Source organism: Calonectris borealis, chromosome 11 (assembly GCF_964195595.1).
Source record: "Calonectris borealis chromosome 11, bCalBor7.hap1.2, whole genome shotgun sequence".
NCBI lineage: Eukaryota > Metazoa > Chordata > Aves > Procellariiformes > Procellariidae > Calonectris > Calonectris borealis.
Window position 1 is genome coordinate 20527724 of NC_134322.1, and position 19652 is coordinate 20547375.

General features: G+C 41.9%; 2 protein-coding genes and 1 long non-coding RNA gene across 11 annotated transcripts; 2 read left to right on the plus strand and 1 right to left on the minus strand.

The window, feature by feature from the left end:
* The first annotated feature begins 467 nt into the window (after nucleotides 1–467).
* Nucleotides 468–11558, plus strand: HYKK (hydroxylysine kinase). 4 transcript variants are annotated; one of them, XM_075160386.1, is made up of 9 exons: nucleotides 468–551; nucleotides 3040–3199; nucleotides 3897–3975; nucleotides 5289–5641; nucleotides 6412–6554; nucleotides 8927–9110; nucleotides 9805–10268; nucleotides 11134–11174; nucleotides 11516–11558. In XM_075160386.1, the coding sequence occupies exons 3-7, from the start codon at nucleotides 3956–3958 to the stop codon at nucleotides 10266–10268; spliced, it is 1164 nt and encodes a 387-aa protein (XP_075016487.1). In that variant the 5' UTR covers nucleotides 468–551; nucleotides 3040–3199; nucleotides 3897–3955; the 3' UTR covers nucleotides 11134–11174; nucleotides 11516–11558. The 4 variants fall into 4 exon arrangements, with proteins under 4 accessions (XP_075016487.1, XP_075016489.1, XP_075016488.1 ...); XM_075160388.1 differs by lacking the exon at nucleotides 3897–3975 and adding an exon at nucleotides 4909–4987; XM_075160387.1 differs by lacking the exons at nucleotides 468–551; nucleotides 3040–3199 and adding an exon at nucleotides 4909–4987 and having other exon boundaries at nucleotides 3208–4188.
* On the minus strand, nucleotides 6053–8928 carry LOC142086825 (uncharacterized). Its single transcript, XR_012675259.1, has 2 exons — nucleotides 8745–8928; nucleotides 6053–6643 (listed from the first exon to the last, which is right to left on the minus strand). It is a non-coding gene; the product is annotated as an uncharacterized LOC142086825 (long non-coding RNA).
* PSMA4 (proteasome 20S subunit alpha 4) lies at nucleotides 10768–19627 on the plus strand. Of its 6 annotated transcripts, none has more exons than XM_075160390.1 (9): nucleotides 10768–10894; nucleotides 11134–11174; nucleotides 11516–11558; nucleotides 12359–12521; nucleotides 13862–13939; nucleotides 14168–14256; nucleotides 15129–15259; nucleotides 15475–15598; nucleotides 16077–19627. In XM_075160390.1, the coding sequence occupies exons 2-9, from the start codon at nucleotides 11172–11174 to the stop codon at nucleotides 16229–16231; spliced, it is 786 nt and encodes a 261-aa protein (XP_075016491.1). In that variant the 5' UTR covers nucleotides 10768–10894; nucleotides 11134–11171; the 3' UTR covers nucleotides 16232–19627. The 6 variants fall into 6 exon arrangements, with proteins under 6 accessions (XP_075016491.1, XP_075016494.1, XP_075016495.1 ...); XM_075160391.1 differs by lacking the exon at nucleotides 10768–10894 and adding an exon at nucleotides 10977–10985; XM_075160393.1 differs by lacking the exon at nucleotides 11516–11558 and having other exon boundaries at nucleotides 10792–10894.
* Nucleotides 19628–19652: the final 25 nt, after the last annotated feature.

The window sequence follows — 19652 nt, forward strand, 5'->3', positions numbered from 1 at the left end:
ATTTTGTTCATGCAGGTGAAATGTAGCACCCCAGCTTTTTGGCAAGCTGCAGTGTCCTTCGATTGAAGTTTGTCATATCTACTTCAAGGGATGCAGTTTGTCATTTATGACATCAGTTTTTACTGTACTGTCTGCAATATCATTAGACAAAGTACCTCCCCTTAGTATTTTAACCTTTAAAAATCTTTCAAAACATTTATTAGGACTGTTTAAATTCCTCTGCTTTAAATACGACCTATGTCTAATAAGTTATACTTACGTGTCAAATGTTAAATAGCTGCGGTAGCCGTACTGCCTTTCAATGCTTTCTAATATGCTGTTAGTTTACAGCTCTTCCAAACAAGCCCTTCCAAGCAGATTCCCCCGCTGAAGATCCCAGAATACTGAACAAATCTGCTTCTTACGCCATTGCAACTTCTATAAATTTAATTGTCAGCACATTGACAGTAAAAACCCTGTTCCGTATTTAATATTAAAAGATGATGTGCAGTTTCTGCAAAACTGCTTGTTTTACCACTTAACTAAACGTTGATAGCTTCTGATCTGTGCAAGTGAGTCTTCAGCTTCAAGATGCTATTTCTGTGCTCCTGTATCTTGAAAAGCTTCATAATACCGCTTACAGTTTACATAGAGATTAATTTCTTTTGGAGAACAAAACTGCAATAACTTGCCTATAAGTTGTCAAGATTTTGCTTTCAGATTTTTTGCTCGTGATAAACATTGTCTTAAATATCAAAACTTTCAAGAGGACTATATTAGCTTTACTACATGCGCTTTCAATTTATAACCAGACACTAAGTTAGCTGACTTGCAAACAGATGCACTGTTCAAATCTTTAAATAGTATGTTTCTGACATTCCTTAAAAAGAAAAAAAAATCCACATTACAAAACCATAATTATATCATTACAATATATTAATTTTTTGACAGCTCAAATGCCAAATTAATTTGCCTTCACTGGCATAACTTTGATATACCTTTTTTATTTAATTGGACAAAGTTTCCTGAAGTTTGAAATTCTGTATAATCTGTTTTTATATTTCACTAGTTTTGCTGTGGTTTTCTTTTGGTAAAAAAACCATCTGGTGACTCCTACCACTGATATGGGTGATAAATCAATGCATTTTTGAACACTATACTCAACTGAATGTTGAATGAGTTTCTGTTCTGTGGTACACTTAAATTTTATCCAGAGTTATTGAGCAGTCTTATTTCTTGTACAACAGTGTCTAATACTATTTTTTTCCCCCAGCTCAAAGGTATATTCTTGATTTAGTTCAAGAAAATGCATGTTCATTATTGGGAGCAACTAGGAATTTAGTGCTGGCCCGTAATGATGCCTTGTGCAGATGATAAATAAAACCACAACTACCAGCCTGTTTAAAACTCGTGTAGCTGCTAATGCTTGAAGGGAACACAGCCTCCCACCCTCTCTAGAGCAGTAACACACTCGTTGCTTGAGAAGGAGACAGTGATCCGAGCCATGCCAAGGTAAACCGGTATTGTGAAGTTAGGTGCAATTTCAAGGGATGTGACTTGCCCCCAAGTTGTCATCAATAAAGCTGGTCATCTCTTTTAAGAGACACGATGGGTTTCATTACCATAGCAACTACTTTAATTCTGCTGCACTCCTATGCTTTAAATCGATGAAAGACAGCTTTTGAGCTGTGCTTTGGAACAGTTGCTGTTCAACTTTAGGCTCCTGCTCCTGTTGCTGCAGCGGGTCCAGCCCTAAATATGCCAAAGTCAATAGCATCTGTGTGAGTTGTGCAGACTGACTCCTACCCTTAAGATCTGTACGCCTGCAGCGTAGTGGGTGCTGCGAGGAACAGCACTGCCTGCGTACCCGTCTCCTGCTTCTCACGTGGTAGTGAGCTGCCGGCGAAGAGAACACTTGCCTGATTATCCGTGGTAATGTGCCTGTCCCCTCTCCCCCGTGCAGCAGAGAACGTTGTAAAGTCCAGTTCAACAACGCAGCGGCAAAGGGAAGACGTTTAACTTTGGGCACATTGCTAGGATCCTCTGAGCTTCAGATGGGCAAGAGTGCCATCTGCTTTCTGGCAGTGGCGGGATACGGCACAGTCGGAGGATTGCTGTGATCACACACAAAAAAACATTGTTGAGTTAGGCCTCTTTCTAGTCTCTTGAAGCATAGGGGGAAACGTACCTTTTTGAAGAAGTGACTCGGTGTGTTAGATGTGTTTAACCTAGAATTCTCTCTCCAGTTTGATTCGGAGGAAGAATCTGTTCCAATTTTTCTAAATGTTTTCTCTCCTTCCGCCCCTCTTCCTCCCTCCCCCTCCCAAACTACAAAGCTTTGGGATAGTGTTGATGTTTATACATTTTACACCTAAGTATAAGGACATGAAACTATGTATATTAATCATATTAAAGCAACTGCAAATCAATGTCTGCTGTTTAAAGCCAACAGAACAGTGTTTAAGTTCAGTAAGTATTGTATAGATATATCTAAGTTTAATTGACGACAATTGTGCATAAAATGTTACCAATGCTGTAAATTATTTTTAATAAAGAAAACTGTATCACAGTTCTTGTATGTTACCATCTATTTTGAAAAGATAGTATGGAATACACTTAAAATGGTACTGTAAGTATATATGAAAGGGTGGAGTGAATAAGGAAATGGGTATAATTATGCGTGTTTTGTTTTCTCATTAGGAGTGTCTCACATGTGGGCTTCCAAAGCATGTTTAGCTGGTGTAGAAAGTGGTTTTCTGTTAGCTGAGCCCCAGATACTAGTCTGGATATTATAACTATATCACATGCTTTTTGAATAACCGATTTTTTTTCTTCAGGGAAATGTCTAATTTAGAATCTAGATAAAATCCTGTATTAAAGCAAGCTGTTGACCAAGGTTATGGTTATGGCACATAGAGCTTAAAGCTATGACAAGATCTTCAAAAGTGATTTGGGGGTGTCCGACACGGACCTGCCTCTGAAGACTCACTTTTAGAAGAGGCATTAGACTTGCATCCAACACAGAAATGCTCAATTATTCAAGTCTTATTTTTCTTACAGATAATGATAAGAGAGGCCAAAGTACAACCTTAATCCTGTGCACTGCCTCACAACCGCAGTGTGCTTCCCACCAGAATACTGGGCAGGCAGGAGAAGCATGGAAGTCCAAAGGTCTTAAGTCTTGGCACTACTATCTGGAAACTAAGGCAAGACTAACGAGGTACAGATCTGTAAAATGCATTGTAATTTACTTTACAGAGAGAATGAGTATATTCTGATTTTTCTGTAACCTGCTATGTATCTTTAAGTCACAAGCATAGCAAGAATCCTTTCCTGTTGTATCGATTTTGTTTCAGTGAGCTAAACCTTCAGTCAGCCTCAGAAATGGGGAGAGGGAACCCTAAGTATTTTCTAGAGCTCTTTTATTCTTGAAAAAACTTGCTTGTGTGATTTCTGGGGGGCTGGGCGGGGGGGAGGAGTGAAGTAGGTAAAAATATTTATTAATTGGTCAATCACTTTGTTTAGTAACATCTGTTCTGAAATCAGGGGAAAAAAAATCCAAGGAACTTATATTTGTTTCTTGGGGAAATAGTTTCCCTTTTCTAAATTCCCTACTGGACTAAAATAATTAATGTCCTTAATATTACAGATAACACTGAAATATTGGGACAGAGGATTCTTAATAACTGGTTTACTTAAAACCAAGATTCTTTTTGTTTTTTAACTTCAGTAAGCCTTTCCTAAATCCTTTTTTCTTCAGATTCCTAATTCCGTCATAGTGGGACCTCAAATATTGCAGATTACTTTTTTTTTTTTCATTAGGAATTTCAGAAGAGATTTATATATTGATCTTGAAAGAGAGTATGTGTGGGGAACTGAGGTTTGTAATTACTTTAACTAAGTCTAAAACTCTCTAGGACTGGACGAGTGTTCCCACTCTGAACTCTGGTACAGTCTAAAGGCCATCCTGAGAAAGATGCCTCAGGTTTGTTATAGGTAAATGACCTTCGGTCAAAACAGTTGATAAGAGTTTTTGATCTGGTGTGCTGACAAAAGGATTTAAATAAAACAATCAAATGTAAATCTCCATTTCCACTGATAGCAGCGGGAGCGCTTTTTTTTAACGCATTTTACTTTCTGACAGGAAGTTGTACGCTTCCTTCCCTCTCGGGCTGGTGGAAAACAAAAAATAAAATGGAGCATCGCTTGGTACGCAGCCCCCGCGCCAGCAGCGGCTTTGGCCTTGTCTGGCCGGGGCGCCGTTCCCGCAGCCGGGGGCCGGCTGCCAGCCGCCGCTCGCCGGGCCGCGCCGCGCCCTTCCCCGCAGGGAGGGCTCCGGCCGCGCTGCCCGCGGAGGGGGATGTCGGGCGGCGGCCGGGGAGGCTGCTGCGGGGATGCCGCGGGCCCGGGGGTGCGGGGTGCCGGAGGGCCCGGCCTGGTGCGGCGGGCCTCCCCGCGGGTCGCGGGCAGCCGCTAGGCGGGCTCGGCGCCGGGAGCAGGGCCCTGGCGGCCCCCGGCAGCCGGGGTCGAAGGCAGGGTCCGGCCGGCCAGGCCAGGGCCGCGGCGCAGACCTGCGCTCCTGGTACCGCAGGGTGCTCCGGCCGAGAAGCACGCTGGCCGGCGGTGGGCAGGCGCGGTCCCCGGCAGACGGCCGCTCCGCCGCGGCTCCTTGGCCTCCGCGGGCAGGACAAAGGTCGGTGCAGCTCCCGCGGAGTCCAAGGGTTGCCTGTTGGTGCGGAGGGCGGCCGGGGCTCGGTGCTTCCAGCAGCCGGGCAGGCGCCGAGACCTGGGGCGGGCGAGAGACGGAGCGAGCGTCTGTAGGTTGGTTCTGCATTTCTTAACGCAGGAATTCTGAAGGCCGTGACCAGGCAGAGGGATTATGTCTGCTTTAACATTAAGATCTACTAAAATATTTCTTGTCTCTTGCAGACGTGAATTTAGAACTTCCTGGACAGGGATTCAGCAACTCTGTTCCTTAGGAAATCATTCCTGGTTAGCAACATACCAGGTTAGGCTGCTACTGGAAATTAGCTAAGAAAAATACTCCTAGTTAATAAGCTTTTCACGTCTACTTGTTCTGAACGGATTGAATGCATCTCTCTAGAAGTCTTTCTTGTGGGGGGCTGCAGACTAAGTAGTTGACAAGAAACCATGATGTAAGAAACGTGGACTGGCTTAGTGGGTTTTCTTTGCTTGTTTAATAAATGTAGGAAACCTCTCTCCAGTATCCGAATGCATTCTGTTGCAGTAATTACTGCTTCTGATACCAGAATACAGGTAAGATCACCTGGCTTCTCTTTTTCTCCTAGAGACACGATGTCTTCTGGAAATGACTGTCAACCTCAGACACTCACCAAACCAGCACTTGGAGAAAAAGAAGCAACTGAGTTGGTTGACAGGGTGTTTGGGTTAAAGGTGTTTTGGATCAGGCCACTCCCCAGCTACGACGATCAAAATTTCCACGTGCGTGTCTCCAGAAACAAAGGTGGGGCTGAAGGTGCTGATGAGTATGTCCTCAAAATCACCAATTCGGAAGACAGCCAGAAGCCTGCCCTCATTGAAGCGCAGACCCAGGCCATGATGTTTCTCAGCGCCGAAGGCTTTCCTTCAGCTACTCCTTATCTTACAAAAGATGGTAACGTGATGTCTCTGGAGTCAGGAGGTGAGCAATTACAAGCACTTTTACTGCCCTACTATCACCCTTAGCTTGGCAGTAGCTTGCTATATGGCATGCCATATATATACTAAATTAAAACTCTAGGCTTATTTTTAAATATTAGGGGATACATATTAGGTGACCTTATATCCAGCCATAATAGTCCAAAGTTAAAATACCAGAAGCAAAGCAAGTCAAAGAGAGTAATAATTAACTATGAAAACACTTAGGAAATAACTTCAGTATAATGAATTGGAGAAAACATTGATCTGACCTGTCCATGCACAAGAAAAGGAAAAAAAAGCCTCATTGACTAAATGATGTTACAAATTATTTGCCTACAGAATGGTGTAGAATACAGTTCTAGCCCATCTATGATGCCAGAACAAACTGCTTCAACAGCGCTTGGAAGAAAAATTGTGTTGACATTTTGCTTCTATTTTCACTGTAACTCCCATACAAAAGCTGGGATTCCTGAGACCTCCTGTTCTGCTGCAAAACTCCGTAAGTGGGTGTCTGCGAGCACTGGAGGAAACCTGCTGTATGCAGAGTCAATTCCAAGCACGAGGACTAGAAGTCCAGCATAGATTGCAAGGGTGTTAAGGTTTGCACATCATCGTACAACGTTCTGGTAAATCAAATCTTTGAATGAAATCTGTTTTATCGGCTACCTCTGCTGACTTCTACACTGGGATAAACCTTTTTTGCCTCTTGTGTTAACTAATACTCAATAGCATATATTGAAGCGACTGACTGCATCTCTCTTCGCTTGTTAGATACTGGATCTGGGAACAAAAAGTACATGGCCAGACTGCTGACTTACCTGCCAGGTACGCCTGTAGCAAAAATTGCTACAAACGCTCAGATCTTCTATGAGGTCGGTAAGCTAGCTGCCAGTTTGGATAAAGCTCTCTCAGAGGTGAGTTTTCGTTGCTCCGGCCTCACAAACTACTTTCTCAATTAATTTCTCCTCTGTATTTCTTCTTGCTTGCTGTCTGCTTTCCCGATCTGTGAAATTCAAGTTGGTGAATGCAGATGTCAGTTTAACTCATCTTTTGGTTGCCAACCTCCAAGCTGGCTGTTACTAAAGCATTTCCCCAAGAAAGATGACCAGTTGGTGCTTATGACACGGTATTGGTGATCCTTTGGCAATGCATTTTTGTACCATGGACAGGGAGATCTTTTTACAGGGTTTCTTTTTACTTATGCAAAACTCACCTGTTCGGTGTTTGAAACCTGGCGAATAAGGAGAGTGAACCCCAGGCTGCGCAACTTAGAAGCATGTAAAGCTTGTTTTAAAGCATTTTTGTATAGTGCACCTCGGGCACAGCTGCCTGATCTATCATTTTGAATTCATTTTGACTTGCTGTCTTTCTCCTGGTCCTTAGAACTGTGACCATTTAACATTGGTAGCAGTTGGTTCCTTCTCTACCATGCCAGCTGTGCCAATGAACAGAGATTTGTGACACTTCTCTCATTTGCACTGCTTCCAGTCAAATAATCCTAATGCAAAGTTCGTTCTTTCTTTACTCTGTAATTATACAGGATAATAAAGCTGATAAATCAGCCAGTAATTAAGTTTGATACATAAAAGAACTCTTGCATTATTTATTGCCTTTCATTAACCTTTCCTTCTCATGTTCTGGCTACCGGCTTCAGACAATTATGAAATGTGAATTGCCAGCTTTACTAACCACATTCTTAAATTACAAGAGCATTTTTCAATTGGGAAAGATAATTTACTGTTGCCTTCTAACACTCTGGTCATGCTCTTATAATGCGATTAAAACAATTTATATAGACCAGCTAGTCTCAAAATATGCCTGTGACTTGTCCTGCCAAGGAGGCAATAGATGACAAGAATGCAGATTTGACGGAAAAGGCTTGTTATGCCCTTAACATATGGATTATCATCTACCAAGATTTGTAATTTAAAAGAAAGAAAATTACAGTCATTACTGTCAAAACTTCAAAATATCATTGACACTAAAAATAATACCTAAGGTATTAAGTTTTCTTATGATGACAGATCAGAAAATACAGCCTGTCTTTTCTACCCAGTTAATTTACTTTGTCAACTTGATCGCAAAGCAATGTGCCATGCTTTGTTTTGTGCACAAAATAGTATTCCACCACTTTCTCTGTTGGTGTCTCTTTTTGCTCAGATGTTCCTCACATCCTCTAAATGGAAATAAGTTAAGTTTATGACTGTAAAGTGACTGTCTAGGGCTCATGACTTTTTATTACCCTTCACACACCTGGTAACCCATTTCTAGCTTGCTGGAATATCTGATTTATGCTGGCAAGACTGCAGTGGTTGCTTACCAGATGACATTCTTCTTCCGATGTGGTGCTTTATACAGCATTAGGGATCCTGTATTGTGATTTCTGGTTTAGGCTTGGTCTTGTTCCTTACTTTTTCATACACGGTTCCAGTTTTGACTACCATTTAGCTATCTCTAAGAGCCTTAATTACAAGCATGGGTTTCTTTTTAAGAGGAAGCCAGCTACTCCATGGGAAGGTATTTTTATTTGCCCTATGCTCTGATAGAGTCTGGCCCACAAGCCACCTTAATAAGCATTAGAGGTTTCGAGGATAAGAGTGGTATGCAGTGGGAGAGATGCTTTTTCTCCCTGAACGTCACTTTCCAAACCACCTTTTTCATTTGCTAGTGAGAGAGAGGTTAGGGACCTTGTTGTTTAAAATATTTAGGCTACCTAATTTAGGCAAATTTTCGTAAGAATAAAGCTCTGCCCAATATCTCCATAAAGTACTTCTGTCCTCAGGATTTTTCATCTACCAGCTGATCCTAAGGCTCGTCCCCAGAAGCCGCCACCTTTAAATGCACAGCGTGCCTGTCCCAGCACGCTGGCAGGTTTTGTGTCTCTTCTGCTCTGACAGCTTTGTTAGCGCCAGCTGTGCGAGCCGGGCTCTGCCAGCGTGGGACTCTGGCCTGGGCAAGGCCTCGAAGTCACTACATAATGTCACATTACAGAAAGTCAGTATCCATTTTAAATTACTGAAGTGATGAATGACTTAAGATAATCTTTGTACCTAAAGAATGGGAAAAAACCCATTTGCGTTGTATGTAGATACTAAAATGCTTACCTTAATCATTCTTCAGGTTATTCTTTTACTTGTCGATATAAAGCAATAATCAAAGTCATGGTGCTTTTCAGTGAGTCTCATTAGGAACCTGTTAAAGTTAATAGGGGCTTTGAGTCAAGCCCTTTAATAATAAAAACAGGATTTTTACTTATGGCCTATTTTATCTTGTGCTTTTTCCAAAGAAATTCCATCATCCATCAGTAAAAAGTCTGCATCGAGGTCAGTTCATTTGGAACCTGGCAAACGTTCCTCTTCTAGATCAGTACATTTATGCCTTGGGCCAGACCAAATATCGTGAAGTTGTGGAACAAGTTATTGAGCAGTTTAAAGAGAAAGTAATACCCAAGTTAAGCAGTTTTCGAGCCTGTGAGTATTTTATTCTCATTGTAATTATATTGAACTGAGACACTGAAATTTATTACAGGGGTTTGGGTCTGTGGAGAAGGCAAAAAAAGGCAAAAAAGTAAGTCTCCTTTATCCCTAGCTAGACATGTGCAAATATTGTGCTGAATGAACACAGCGCAGAATAAGCCAGGAGGAATGTGCTGTCCAGAGTCAGGCTCAGTTCTTGATCTTTCTGATGAGTTTGCTTCCAGTTGAAGTGATGATTTTCATGCTGTTACATCAGCTTAATAAGGGTATATGAGTACACTACTTCCTTTCATCAAGGCCCAAATAACTATTTAATCATACTTTTTGGAATTCAACTTACATTGATGTTGATGATAATTTGACAAATTGATAATTTGGTAACTGCTATCTATGTTTGGAAAACACGTAGCGTATCACAGGTAGTACCAGAGCAGAATAAGATCTCATAACGCTGCCTTTACCAATTGCTATCTGGTCACCTGTTAGTGGAATGGAGGTTCCTAGGAAGCAGTAAGGCCGTGAAAGGCAACACTTGATGCTGAGGGAGACAAGTATGGTTTTGTGGTTGGGTGTTAGTTGGAGCCTCTGTGCATCTTTTCAAACCTGTTTCACTGAGAAACGGAAAAAAAAAGTTGGATTCTGCTCTTTAATAATTATTAAATACTGTTTCTATTTCCTCTGTGTTTAGGTATCAATCATGGAGATCTTAATGACCACAACATTCTAGTAGACTCCAGTTCTGCTTCCCTGGAGAATCCTCAGTACAGGGTGTCCGGCATCCTGGATTTTAGCGACATGAGTTATGGGTATTACGTATTTGAAGTCGCAATAGCTATCATGTACATGATGATTGAGAGCCCAGATCCTCTGAATGTTGGAGGGCATGTTCTCGCAGGGTTTGAAAGCGTCCTGCCACTCACAGAGGAGGAGAGAGGTGCCCTCTTTCTCTTGGTGAGCGGGAGGTTTTCTCAGTCCCTTGTCATAGCAGCCCACACAGCTCTGCAGTACCCAGAGAATACGGAATACCTCATGATCACAGCCAAAACCGGATGGAAACACTTGATGAAAATGTTCGAGGTGGGCCAGGAAGCCGTAGAGAAGACATGGTTTGAGACTGCCGAAGCATATACGGACCACGCACCTGCCAAGTAGGTCGGTGGCTGCTGCGGTCCTTGCACGGTGGCACCTGACTCTATGGCAATAAAGGCGGCGCTGCCTGCGCTGGAGCGCGTCCCCCGCGGTCTGTACGCAGGCAGGGGCGGGGCACGATCCGGGACGAGGGTCGGGCTCTCCGCCCTGAGGCGGCGGTCACTGCCCTCGCCTCACGGGCCCGCCTCACGTGCCCGCACCAGCCGCTGCGGCTTTCTGGGCCGCGCTGGCACCGCTCCGGGCCGCCCTCCCCACGGCGCCGAGGGGGCGGTGCGGGGGGCGGCAGCTACGGCGGCCGGGCGGGGGAGCCGTTACGGCGGCCGCGCGGAGAACCGCTAGGGCGGTGCGGGCCGGCCCCCGCGGCGCGCGGGCAGCCGTTACGGCGGCGCGAGCTGCCGCGCGCGCTGACCCTCCGGGCGGGAGCGCGGGCACGAGCGCCAGCCCCGCCCGGCGGCGGTAGGGGGAGGGGGCCGCGGGCCCCGCCCCAGTCCGGCACACGGCACCGCGCAGGCGCGGCGGCCATTTCCGACGCAGAGGTGAAGGTTTGGGCGCGGCTGTAGCGCCCGGTTCTTCCCCGCCGGACGGGACTCGCTCGCCCTCCCCGGCCGATCGGCCCCCTCCGGCCTGCCGTGAGTGCGGGCGGGCGGGCTGGGGGGAGCGGGGAGCGGGGCGCGCCCCTGGGCGCCGCGGGAGGCGGCGAGGCCCTCGCCTTCCGCCGCGGTGAGGATGACTCTGCAGTGCGGCCGCGGTGGGGGGCGCCGGGCCGGGCGCGGCTGCAGCGCCCTCTGGGGCTCGGGCCGAGGCCGGGGTCCGTCTGCGCGGAGCGGGGCGCTCGGTGCCGGTTAACGTGCGTTGTGGTGTCTTGCAGGCCCGCTTCCCTCCTGCCTGCAGCGCGTCCCCGGCACGATGGTGAGTGGCAGCTGCGGGCCGGGCCCGCCTTCCCCGGGCCTTGCAGAGCCGCGGGTCGCGTCGAGTCACGGCCCGGTCCGCCGGCATTGCGGGCGGGCCGGCTGCAGCATGTGCGAGGCGACGGGCGGTCACGCTGCAGAGGGGCCGGGGGTGTGGGCACGGCGGTGTCCGTGGGCAGGCCCGCGTGTGTAGTGGTAGCGGCGTTACTTTCTTACCGTGGTACCAAACTGAGGTCACGAGGCGATTGGGTTTTTTATGTGCGGCTCAGAGCACCGCTAATTTTAGAGTGTTACTTTCTGACAAGAGGATGATGATATTTAACGAGCTATTGCTTTTTACAGTCTCGAAGATACGACTCCAGAACTACCATATTTTCTCCAGAAGGTATTTTTTAACCCTACACTTTCAAGTCAACTCTGACTGTTCTATCCAGCTTCTCAAAACTAAGTAACAAACTACTTGTACAAAGGTTGGTTGTTTATAGCGTGTTTCCATCCATATATGAGTTACGGAAATCATATATATACCCGCTAGAAGTAGCACCCAATTCTGTAAGGACACCAAGGGTCCAAAGTGGAGACATCCAAATTCATTCTAATTCAGTCAATTATGAGACCGTGCCCCATTAGTGAGTAATACCACCTGTCACGTTTTTGAAATAACGTGAGCAAATCTTCACCATTCATCTTTTGTTTGAGTATGGATGGGTTTTGTTACTGTTCCCCCCCTACCCCTGAGAATGCATAATATCCCCCTGGTACAATCATACCTCTCCTTGTTATTCTTACACATACTGAAACAAGTACGTAGAAGCCATGCTTTCCTATTTCTTAGATGGGATGGACTCAAAAAGTCTAGTATCAATTATTTTCTTTGATTAGTGAAAATCTGTTTTGGCTCATTCTACTGCAGCAGAGAGTTCTATAGAAATTTTTTTTTTTTTTTTGTAAAAGAGGGTTTTCTTCCGCATTAGTGATGCCCTGTATTTTATCAGATTTGTGGATTTTCCTTCTCTGACTCCTTCCTCCCTTTCAACCAATTAATTTACTATCAACTGGTAATAGACTGAAGAAGGTAAGATTACAATGGGCATCTGTCAGATTCTTGCACATTTAAGTCACCGTGCATACTTGGTCGTGTTCAGTGTTACTTTTTTGATGTTAGTAATTTAAATCCTTTCCTAGGTCGCTTGTACCAGGTTGAGTATGCAATGGAAGCAATTGGACATGCAGGTACTTGCTTGGGAATTCTAGCAAATGATGGTGTTTTGCTGGCAGCAGAGAGACGCAACATTCACAAGCTTCTTGATGAAGTGTTTTTCTCGGAGAAAATATACAAACTTAATGAGTAAGTTGAAATGATGATCAGATGTCCAGTGGTGCTATCAGTAACAAAACTCTGCTGTTACACAGACATTTTAGCACTGAACCTGTTTTTATTTTATTTGAAGTGTTGTTATTCTTTTTGTTCAGTGTTTTAGACAGGTATGACTATTTTGTCATTGTTCGCTTCAGTAGTTCTCCTTCTAAAGTAGAAGCATCACTTTTTTTTTTTATCTCTAGGAGAATTTGCTAGGTGGAATAGCCTTTTTTTTGGTACTTCCCCAAACAAGGTAATGTTATTGTAGCACTTAAGAAAATTGGGGATTCTGTTTTACAAAATACCATTTGGGGGGACAGAATAAAGAATGCACACAAAAATCACTACGCTGTTTCAGCTCAGCGTCCTCTTCTAAGTCTTCGTTTTTCTTGTGATTCAAAGAGAACAAGATAATTAGGTAAAACATGCCTTAGGTTTCTTTGCCACAATTGTAGCAAAGATGATACCCCTCCATATTATGACTTCCTTTTTAGCTCTCTGGAAGTTAAATTTGTGTCAGAGTGAAGAGTGTTACGGATTATGCTCTCTTGCCTATAAGGGAGGTAGAGCTTCATCCTTGCCCGAAGGTGCACATGAAACACAAACAATTTTCATCCTGTCAGCTTCCCATTCCGTGTTGATCCTGAAACTGTAGGAAGTACTGGATTTTGAAGGAGGCTGTGTAACAGTGCCCTGGAGTAGTCGCCTAGGCCAGCCCTTCCATCTTCTGAAAAATTCTTAAATTCACTTGGAAAAAATAACCTGGATTATTTTTCTTGAATCCTTTCTGTGTAGTGAAAGCTTTGTAGCAATATCGGATTGGGCAAAAGATATCTTAAATTAAGACCTAACGAAACAATCAAGGACGTGAAGTGCTTATTTTTCTTATGATCAAATCAAGATCACTAAGTTTCAGTTACAGAAATGCAGTGTGTCAGCCGGTAACTTCCACTGAAGGCCTGTCGCGTCCCTGTGGCTCCTTCAGTGTTCTGGTGTGCTGTGTCAGGTGGCCGCCTGATAGGCACTGGTGTGTGAAGACACCGGGGACTTAATCATCTTTGGCATGATCCTCTTCTCAGAACTATACGTATAACTAATGTACTGACCCGCTTACTTTTTGCTGTCCACCTCTGCTCTTACAAAATGGTTGCATAATGTTTTTGATGTACCCTAAAGGCAGGAGCTGATAAACCTGTTTTATATGGCAGCTACGTAGTTTTGATCAGAAAAGCCCAATGGTAGGTGTTCTGCTTGAACCGCTGTATGAAGACGTGACTATTTCTTGGAGATTGATAGGAATTCAGTTAATTTGTATGCTTATATTGCAGGGATATGGCTTGCAGTGTTGCAGGAATAACTTCAGATGCCAATGTTCTAACAAATGAACTGAGACTGATTGCGCAGAGGTAGGTCTGCTGATAGTTAACATGGTCCTACTTGCCTGCGCTGTTAGATTTAGTTCTGTATTAAATCAACATGAACATGCACTTAGTAGAGCGGAAGTAGAATGTTTGAAATAAAACAGCTAGATCAAAGAGGCTCTAACTTAGGAACTTGTTTCTTGTTAAATGTGGTACAGGATACTGTCAGCAAAACAAGTTTTGAAAACTTTTTTTTTTCCTCTTTCATATTAGGTATTTGTTACAATATCAAGAGCCTATTCCTTGTGAGCAACTGGTAACAGCGCTATGTGATATCAAGCAGGCTTATACGCAGTTTGGAGGTAATGAAGTATGATGAACCATGGTGCTTTTAAATGTCTAAAGAATGATTCTGTTACATAATTTGAAGCACGTGAGTCTCTGGACAATTCTACCAAATTGTTCTGTGACAAGTTATACCGAGAAAAACAATAGCCAAATTTAAGAGGGGAATGGGTAGTCATGGTTACAGTTTTGCTACTGAAGATGCTACCTTTTAGTGATTGAGAAATTGATGGCTGAGATTCTGGCCCATTGCACAGAATGCTTTGAGTGCTCTTGGATTTAGTGAATGCCTTCAGAAGACCAGCAGAGAATTGTTTGATATGTAACCTTTCAACATTTTGGGCCCATCAAGCATAATGGCACAATGAATCACAAATAAGACTATATGTAGGGGTATCAATAGTCTAACACTTTAAAAAAACCAGTATTTCTGTGGATGAAGCAACATGTTACAAAATTATGTTCTAAGTAGTGTTCCTTAGTACATGAACTGATAATTCTGGTATTTTACATAGATGTAGTGTGAAAGAATGACCTTTTTCTGTACCTGGCTTTTGACACTGTTAAGTTATACACTTTAACAGCTAAGCTACGTACTTTAAATATTATGTTTTGATTTAAAGTCCTGAGATGATAAATTGCAATTTGTGGAGACAGAAATGAGCTGCTCTTAGGGTTAAATGCAATAAACCTCTGCTGCTCCCGCCACCCCACCCCATGAGTTAGAAAGAAATGCTGACGTGCTTATCTCAAGCAACAGAAGTACAGAACAGTCTGCTAAATCCTAGTTCATAGGAATAATTTGAAAACGGAAATCAAAGAAAATGATTGTCAGTCATGACCAAACTTGTAACTAAATTTAGATTGCTAATAGCCTTCTTTTCAACAGGAAAACGTCCTTTTGGTGTTTCGTTGCTGTATATTGGCTGGGACAAGCATTATGGATTTCAGCTGTATCAAAGTGATCCTAGTGGAAATTACGGAGGGTGGAAAGCTACTTGCATTGGGAATAATAGTGCTGTAAGTTCTGTTTTTTGTCCTCTCAAGAAGTCAACCAAATAAAAAAGTGTAAATTGCACTGTACTAATTAAACTGAGTTGTTGATTACTAGTGCAGAGCATAAATAGGTAACTGTAGAAACACTGCTGTTACTCATGTATTGATATTATCTGGCAAAAAGCAGCTGTTTGGTTGATTGCCCAAAGATATCATTTTAATTTCTGTGAAATTTATAGGCAGCTGTGTCAATGCTAAAGCAAGACTACAAAGAAGGAGAAATGACCTTAAAGACTGCACTTGCATTAGCCATTAAGGTTCTAAACAAAACCATGGATGTTAGCAAACTTTCTGCAGAGAAAGGTAAGCAGTTCGCTAATATGGGATAACAACCTTTGCTTAAAAAAATAAAATGTAGTGTATGTATATATACTAGACGTGGTTTATTGGATTTTTAGCTGTCATGTGAAAAATGTTTTTAGAAGATGCAGCAGCTCTCAGCCTTAGCCTTTCGAGGCGTACAGATAGCTTAGTTGAGCATGATCCACCTTGGTCAGCTCCAAGGGCTAGACCACAGTTTAGGGATCGTAGGCTGCAGTGGTGTGGCAGCAGAAATGGCTACGTGTCTGGCAGAAGAATCACTGGAGAGGTATTAACGCGCTTGTATACGCTGCCGCAGAAGAGGACGGCTGCCGTCTGGCTGGCCAGTGAAGCTTCTTTGTAGAGGCAGGACAGGAGCCTTCTGCTTCATTGTCAGTTGTAACCACAAATCTTACCCTTCTGATGATTGCTCTGTCTAAAGGACAAAATGTAACGCTGCTGTCTGTTCCATATGTTTCAGTTGAAATTGCAACACTGACAAGAGAGAACGGAAAGACAGTAATCAGGGTTCTGAAGCAAAAGGAGGTGGAACAGTTGATAAAACAACATGAGGAGGAGGAAGCAAAAGCTGAACGTGAAAAGAAGGAAAAAGAACAAAAAGAGAAGGATAAATAGAATATGAAATCAAGTGTTCTGTAGATAATATAGGACCTGCTTCAGTAAAAGATAATCTGGATTTCTGTTCTGTAGAAGCCTACGAATATGCCATGGAGGACCCAGAATTACTTTTGATGAACCAGGTCCTTAATAATCATTGACCAATAATTGCTTTAATTCTTGAACGCTCTACTTCTTTCATCTTCTATTTTTTATTATGGAATAAAATTTAAGAAGAATAGTGATGGGTGTCTTTATTTCCTCAGTAATGCCTGGATATGCACAATCTTGAGGGATTTAATCGCTTTAAACCATTAAAACAAGGTATATGCTAGTTGGTAAAGAACAAATATGGTGTTAGACTTGTTAGAATTTTGTGTGTATGTGTGGGTTTTCCTTTTAAAGTAGTGAAAAGGGCTCCTAAGTTTGAAAAATCATTTCACAAATACAGAATTTAAGTGTGCTGGCATGCCAAGTTTTAATTTTGGCCTATTTTGTTCTATAACAGGCTATGTCAAACTGATGGTCTTGCAAGCAGTAGTGTTTTAAACATGCCCTGTAGCAAATGTGTTCAGTTTATCATAGCCTTTCATGAGTGCATGTGTTTTCTAAGAAATTAATCATATAACACTAGCTATATTCACACAAACTAGAAAGACATTTTACAAAGGCCACGTGAAAATGTTAAGTGTTAAGCTATTTCATCAAAATACAAATAGGTAAATAAAATAGTGCATGATTTTAGGCCATGTTGACTATTTTACATTTTATCCTCAAAGGAAATTGAGATGTTCTATATTTAGTTTAGTGTTGCTGATACTTCCCCAGAGAATTCGGTTTCCCTTCTCTGACAGACAACAGTCTAGAAAACTAACCAGTTAACCACTTGAGGAATCATAATATTTGTGCATGAATTAGAAATTACAATAATTTTTGTTCAGATTGTCCCTATACTAAATGCAAAATAATGTGATTTTCAGATTAACAAAAATGTCTTCTAGTTTTGAAAAAAAAAAAAGATCTGGAGTTAATAGAGGAGGTGGAAACAAGTTAACTGAAAATTATTTTGCGCCCTTTCAGTTATCAAAAGCAAACTGAAAAGCTCACTCGAGTGACGTGCTTAAATGAGAGGCCTTACCTGCTGAATTTCAACCTGTGACAGTAGTGATCCAGCCCCTTTGTGTTGACCCTGGATTGTGTCTATCTCGGTTTTGGGGGTTTTTGGATTTTGTTTTGTTTTGTTTTTTTTTTAACTCCAAAGGTTATCTGGTGTTTAGAGGATTTAATATGACCATTTAAAGAAACAGAGTGAATCCATACAGTGTTTTATTATTTTTAATCTATCCCAGACATTTTTGACTGATAAAATGTGCTTTGTCAACATGGCCAGAAATTACCCTTAGTCTCAACAAAACCCATTTTTGAGCTCATTGCTGTAGGATTCACTGTTGAGAACAGAGGAAGGAATCTGACTTGAGGTGTCTGTGCTGCAGCTTGCGTAGATGTACTGCACTGACTTTGGCAACCTCTGTACAGAGAGCGGTGTGGGGTGGCATGGGTTCTGTGCAGGCTGCAGGACCTGCTGCTTAATTTTCTAAGTCTCAGTGCAGGCCAATTGCTTTAGTCTTTTGTACTGAACTTAGACAGTACTTTGTTAGCATTCAAATTTTATAGCTAATAATAGTTATACTGAGTTTTACTTGCACCTTGTCCAACAGCAGATCTTCCAAATAATTACATAAGAATGATATTTCATGTAACAAGTCCTGAATAGTTGCAGACAACATGCAATGGGTAAGATTTCATCTCCATTATAAAGGGTTGTATAAATACCTCAAGTTCCATTTTTATGTTGAAAACTCAGTGCTCAATCTTCTTATTTTTTGATACCATGAATGCAATATATCAGCATCTTTTGCAGATTTCTAGATCACTGATGATGGTTATACAAGTACTTGGAATATGCCCTAAAAGCAGCAATGCCAAAATGGAGGTTTTTTCTAACTTCTCAAACATCACTTGAAACAAAACATGACAGACTCCAGCAATGCTTTCTGTCTTCTAGGAAACCATTAAGAGCATCTGAGTCTGGGTTCATCAATGTATATAAATCACACAAGGCAATTTGTTTAGTGTACTAGTGGAGGTATTATTAGATAGCTTAGGATATAGATTTATTAAAATATTTTTTCTTAAATGCTTCTGTTTCTAACAAAGAGGGGATAACAAATATATTTGGATCTTTGTTTAAAGAATTATCAATAGCATTTCTTTGCCAAACACTACATCATTTGCTGGTAAAAGAACTTTTTAGATACTGTAATAATCAAAAGTTGGAATGACTTAAATAATTTTCTGATCTGTACTCCATTACGTATTGGAGCATAGTGATAAGTTGTGTAATTACACTACATTTTAAAAGATCTATTTATTTAAAGTTTTGTTTACCCAAAGTAAAAGTATTGTCAAATACTTTGAGTATAATCTTTGAACAATAATTACCAATTTAATTTAAAAACCACCATCTCTACTGAGTGCCATTAATAGCTGATGGTGAGATGAGCCTCAGTACTGCCTTGGAATAGGCAAGTAACTCTAGCTGGCACTCATATTCAAGATGTACAGTAAAGTTCTGCTGAACTACATTTAATTTCTGATTCTTTTTTGCATTTGAACCTAGGACAGTAAGCAGATGCTGGAGACAAAAATTGACTGGAATCTTCCTAGGGCATCCTTACACTAATGCAAGTTCCTTACCTGTTTTTCCTAGAAATAGAGCAGCGTTTGACTGCATAGGCCTATTGTGTTGATTCTGGCTTTGTGTGTTTAAAAAAAAAAAAAAAAAAAAAATCACCACTATCTGTGCCTTTTCTGGGAGTGGTTTGGGGATAAGTCGTAAGAACAGAAAAATGATTTTGGCGATACATTTGAGTTGTCTTTGCTAATCAAAATGATCTTCCTGTTCTTTGTATGTTTTTTGGTGTACGTAGTGTTTACGTAGAGTTTACAGTGTATTACATAAGTATTTAAAATATTTAGCTATTGCTGTGGATTAAATGTTATTTTAACACCAGAACTTCATGTGGTGCTGTGGAAGGTGACAGATTTTTCAAATTAGGTAAAAGTATTTACTTGAAACTGTTTGCATAATATGATGTTAGTAAACTTAAAGACTGGATAGTTTATATCTCACTTGAGTGCATGATAGAACTTGTTAGGGCAAGCATTCACAAATAGATTGTCCTAATAAACTGTAATGTGTTTTGTTATTCTAAGTAGTTTAAGAGATAATGAAACTACTGCTGCTCCAGTAATACCTGTGCTGTCTCTTGCATCTGTCAGTGTTTAAAAAAAGAGTTAGCTTGTTTTCTAGATGACTGTATTCTGTTCAAATAAAGTCAAATTAACTTCTAAGACTGCTTCTTATGTGACTTACTGT

Excerpts from the sequence above, each read along its gene's own strand:
- HYKK (XM_075160386.1), top strand. The coding sequence starts at position 3,956 with ATGCCTCAGGTTTGTTATAG. Across the intron at positions 5,642-6,411 it reads GATGTCTCTGGAGTCAGGAG|ATACTGGATCTGGGAACAAA; the intron begins GTGAGCAATTAC and ends TTCGCTTGTTAG. Across the intron at positions 6,555-8,926 it reads TGGATAAAGCTCTCTCAGAG|AAATTCCATCATCCATCAGT; the intron begins GTGAGTTTTCGT and ends CTTTTTCCAAAG.
- PSMA4 (XM_075160390.1), top strand. Across the intron at positions 12,522-13,861 it reads AAAATATACAAACTTAATGA|GGATATGGCTTGCAGTGTTG; the intron begins GTAAGTTGAAAT and ends CTTATATTGCAG. Across the intron at positions 15,599-16,076 it reads CAAACTTTCTGCAGAGAAAG|TTGAAATTGCAACACTGACA; the intron begins GTAAGCAGTTCG and ends CATATGTTTCAG.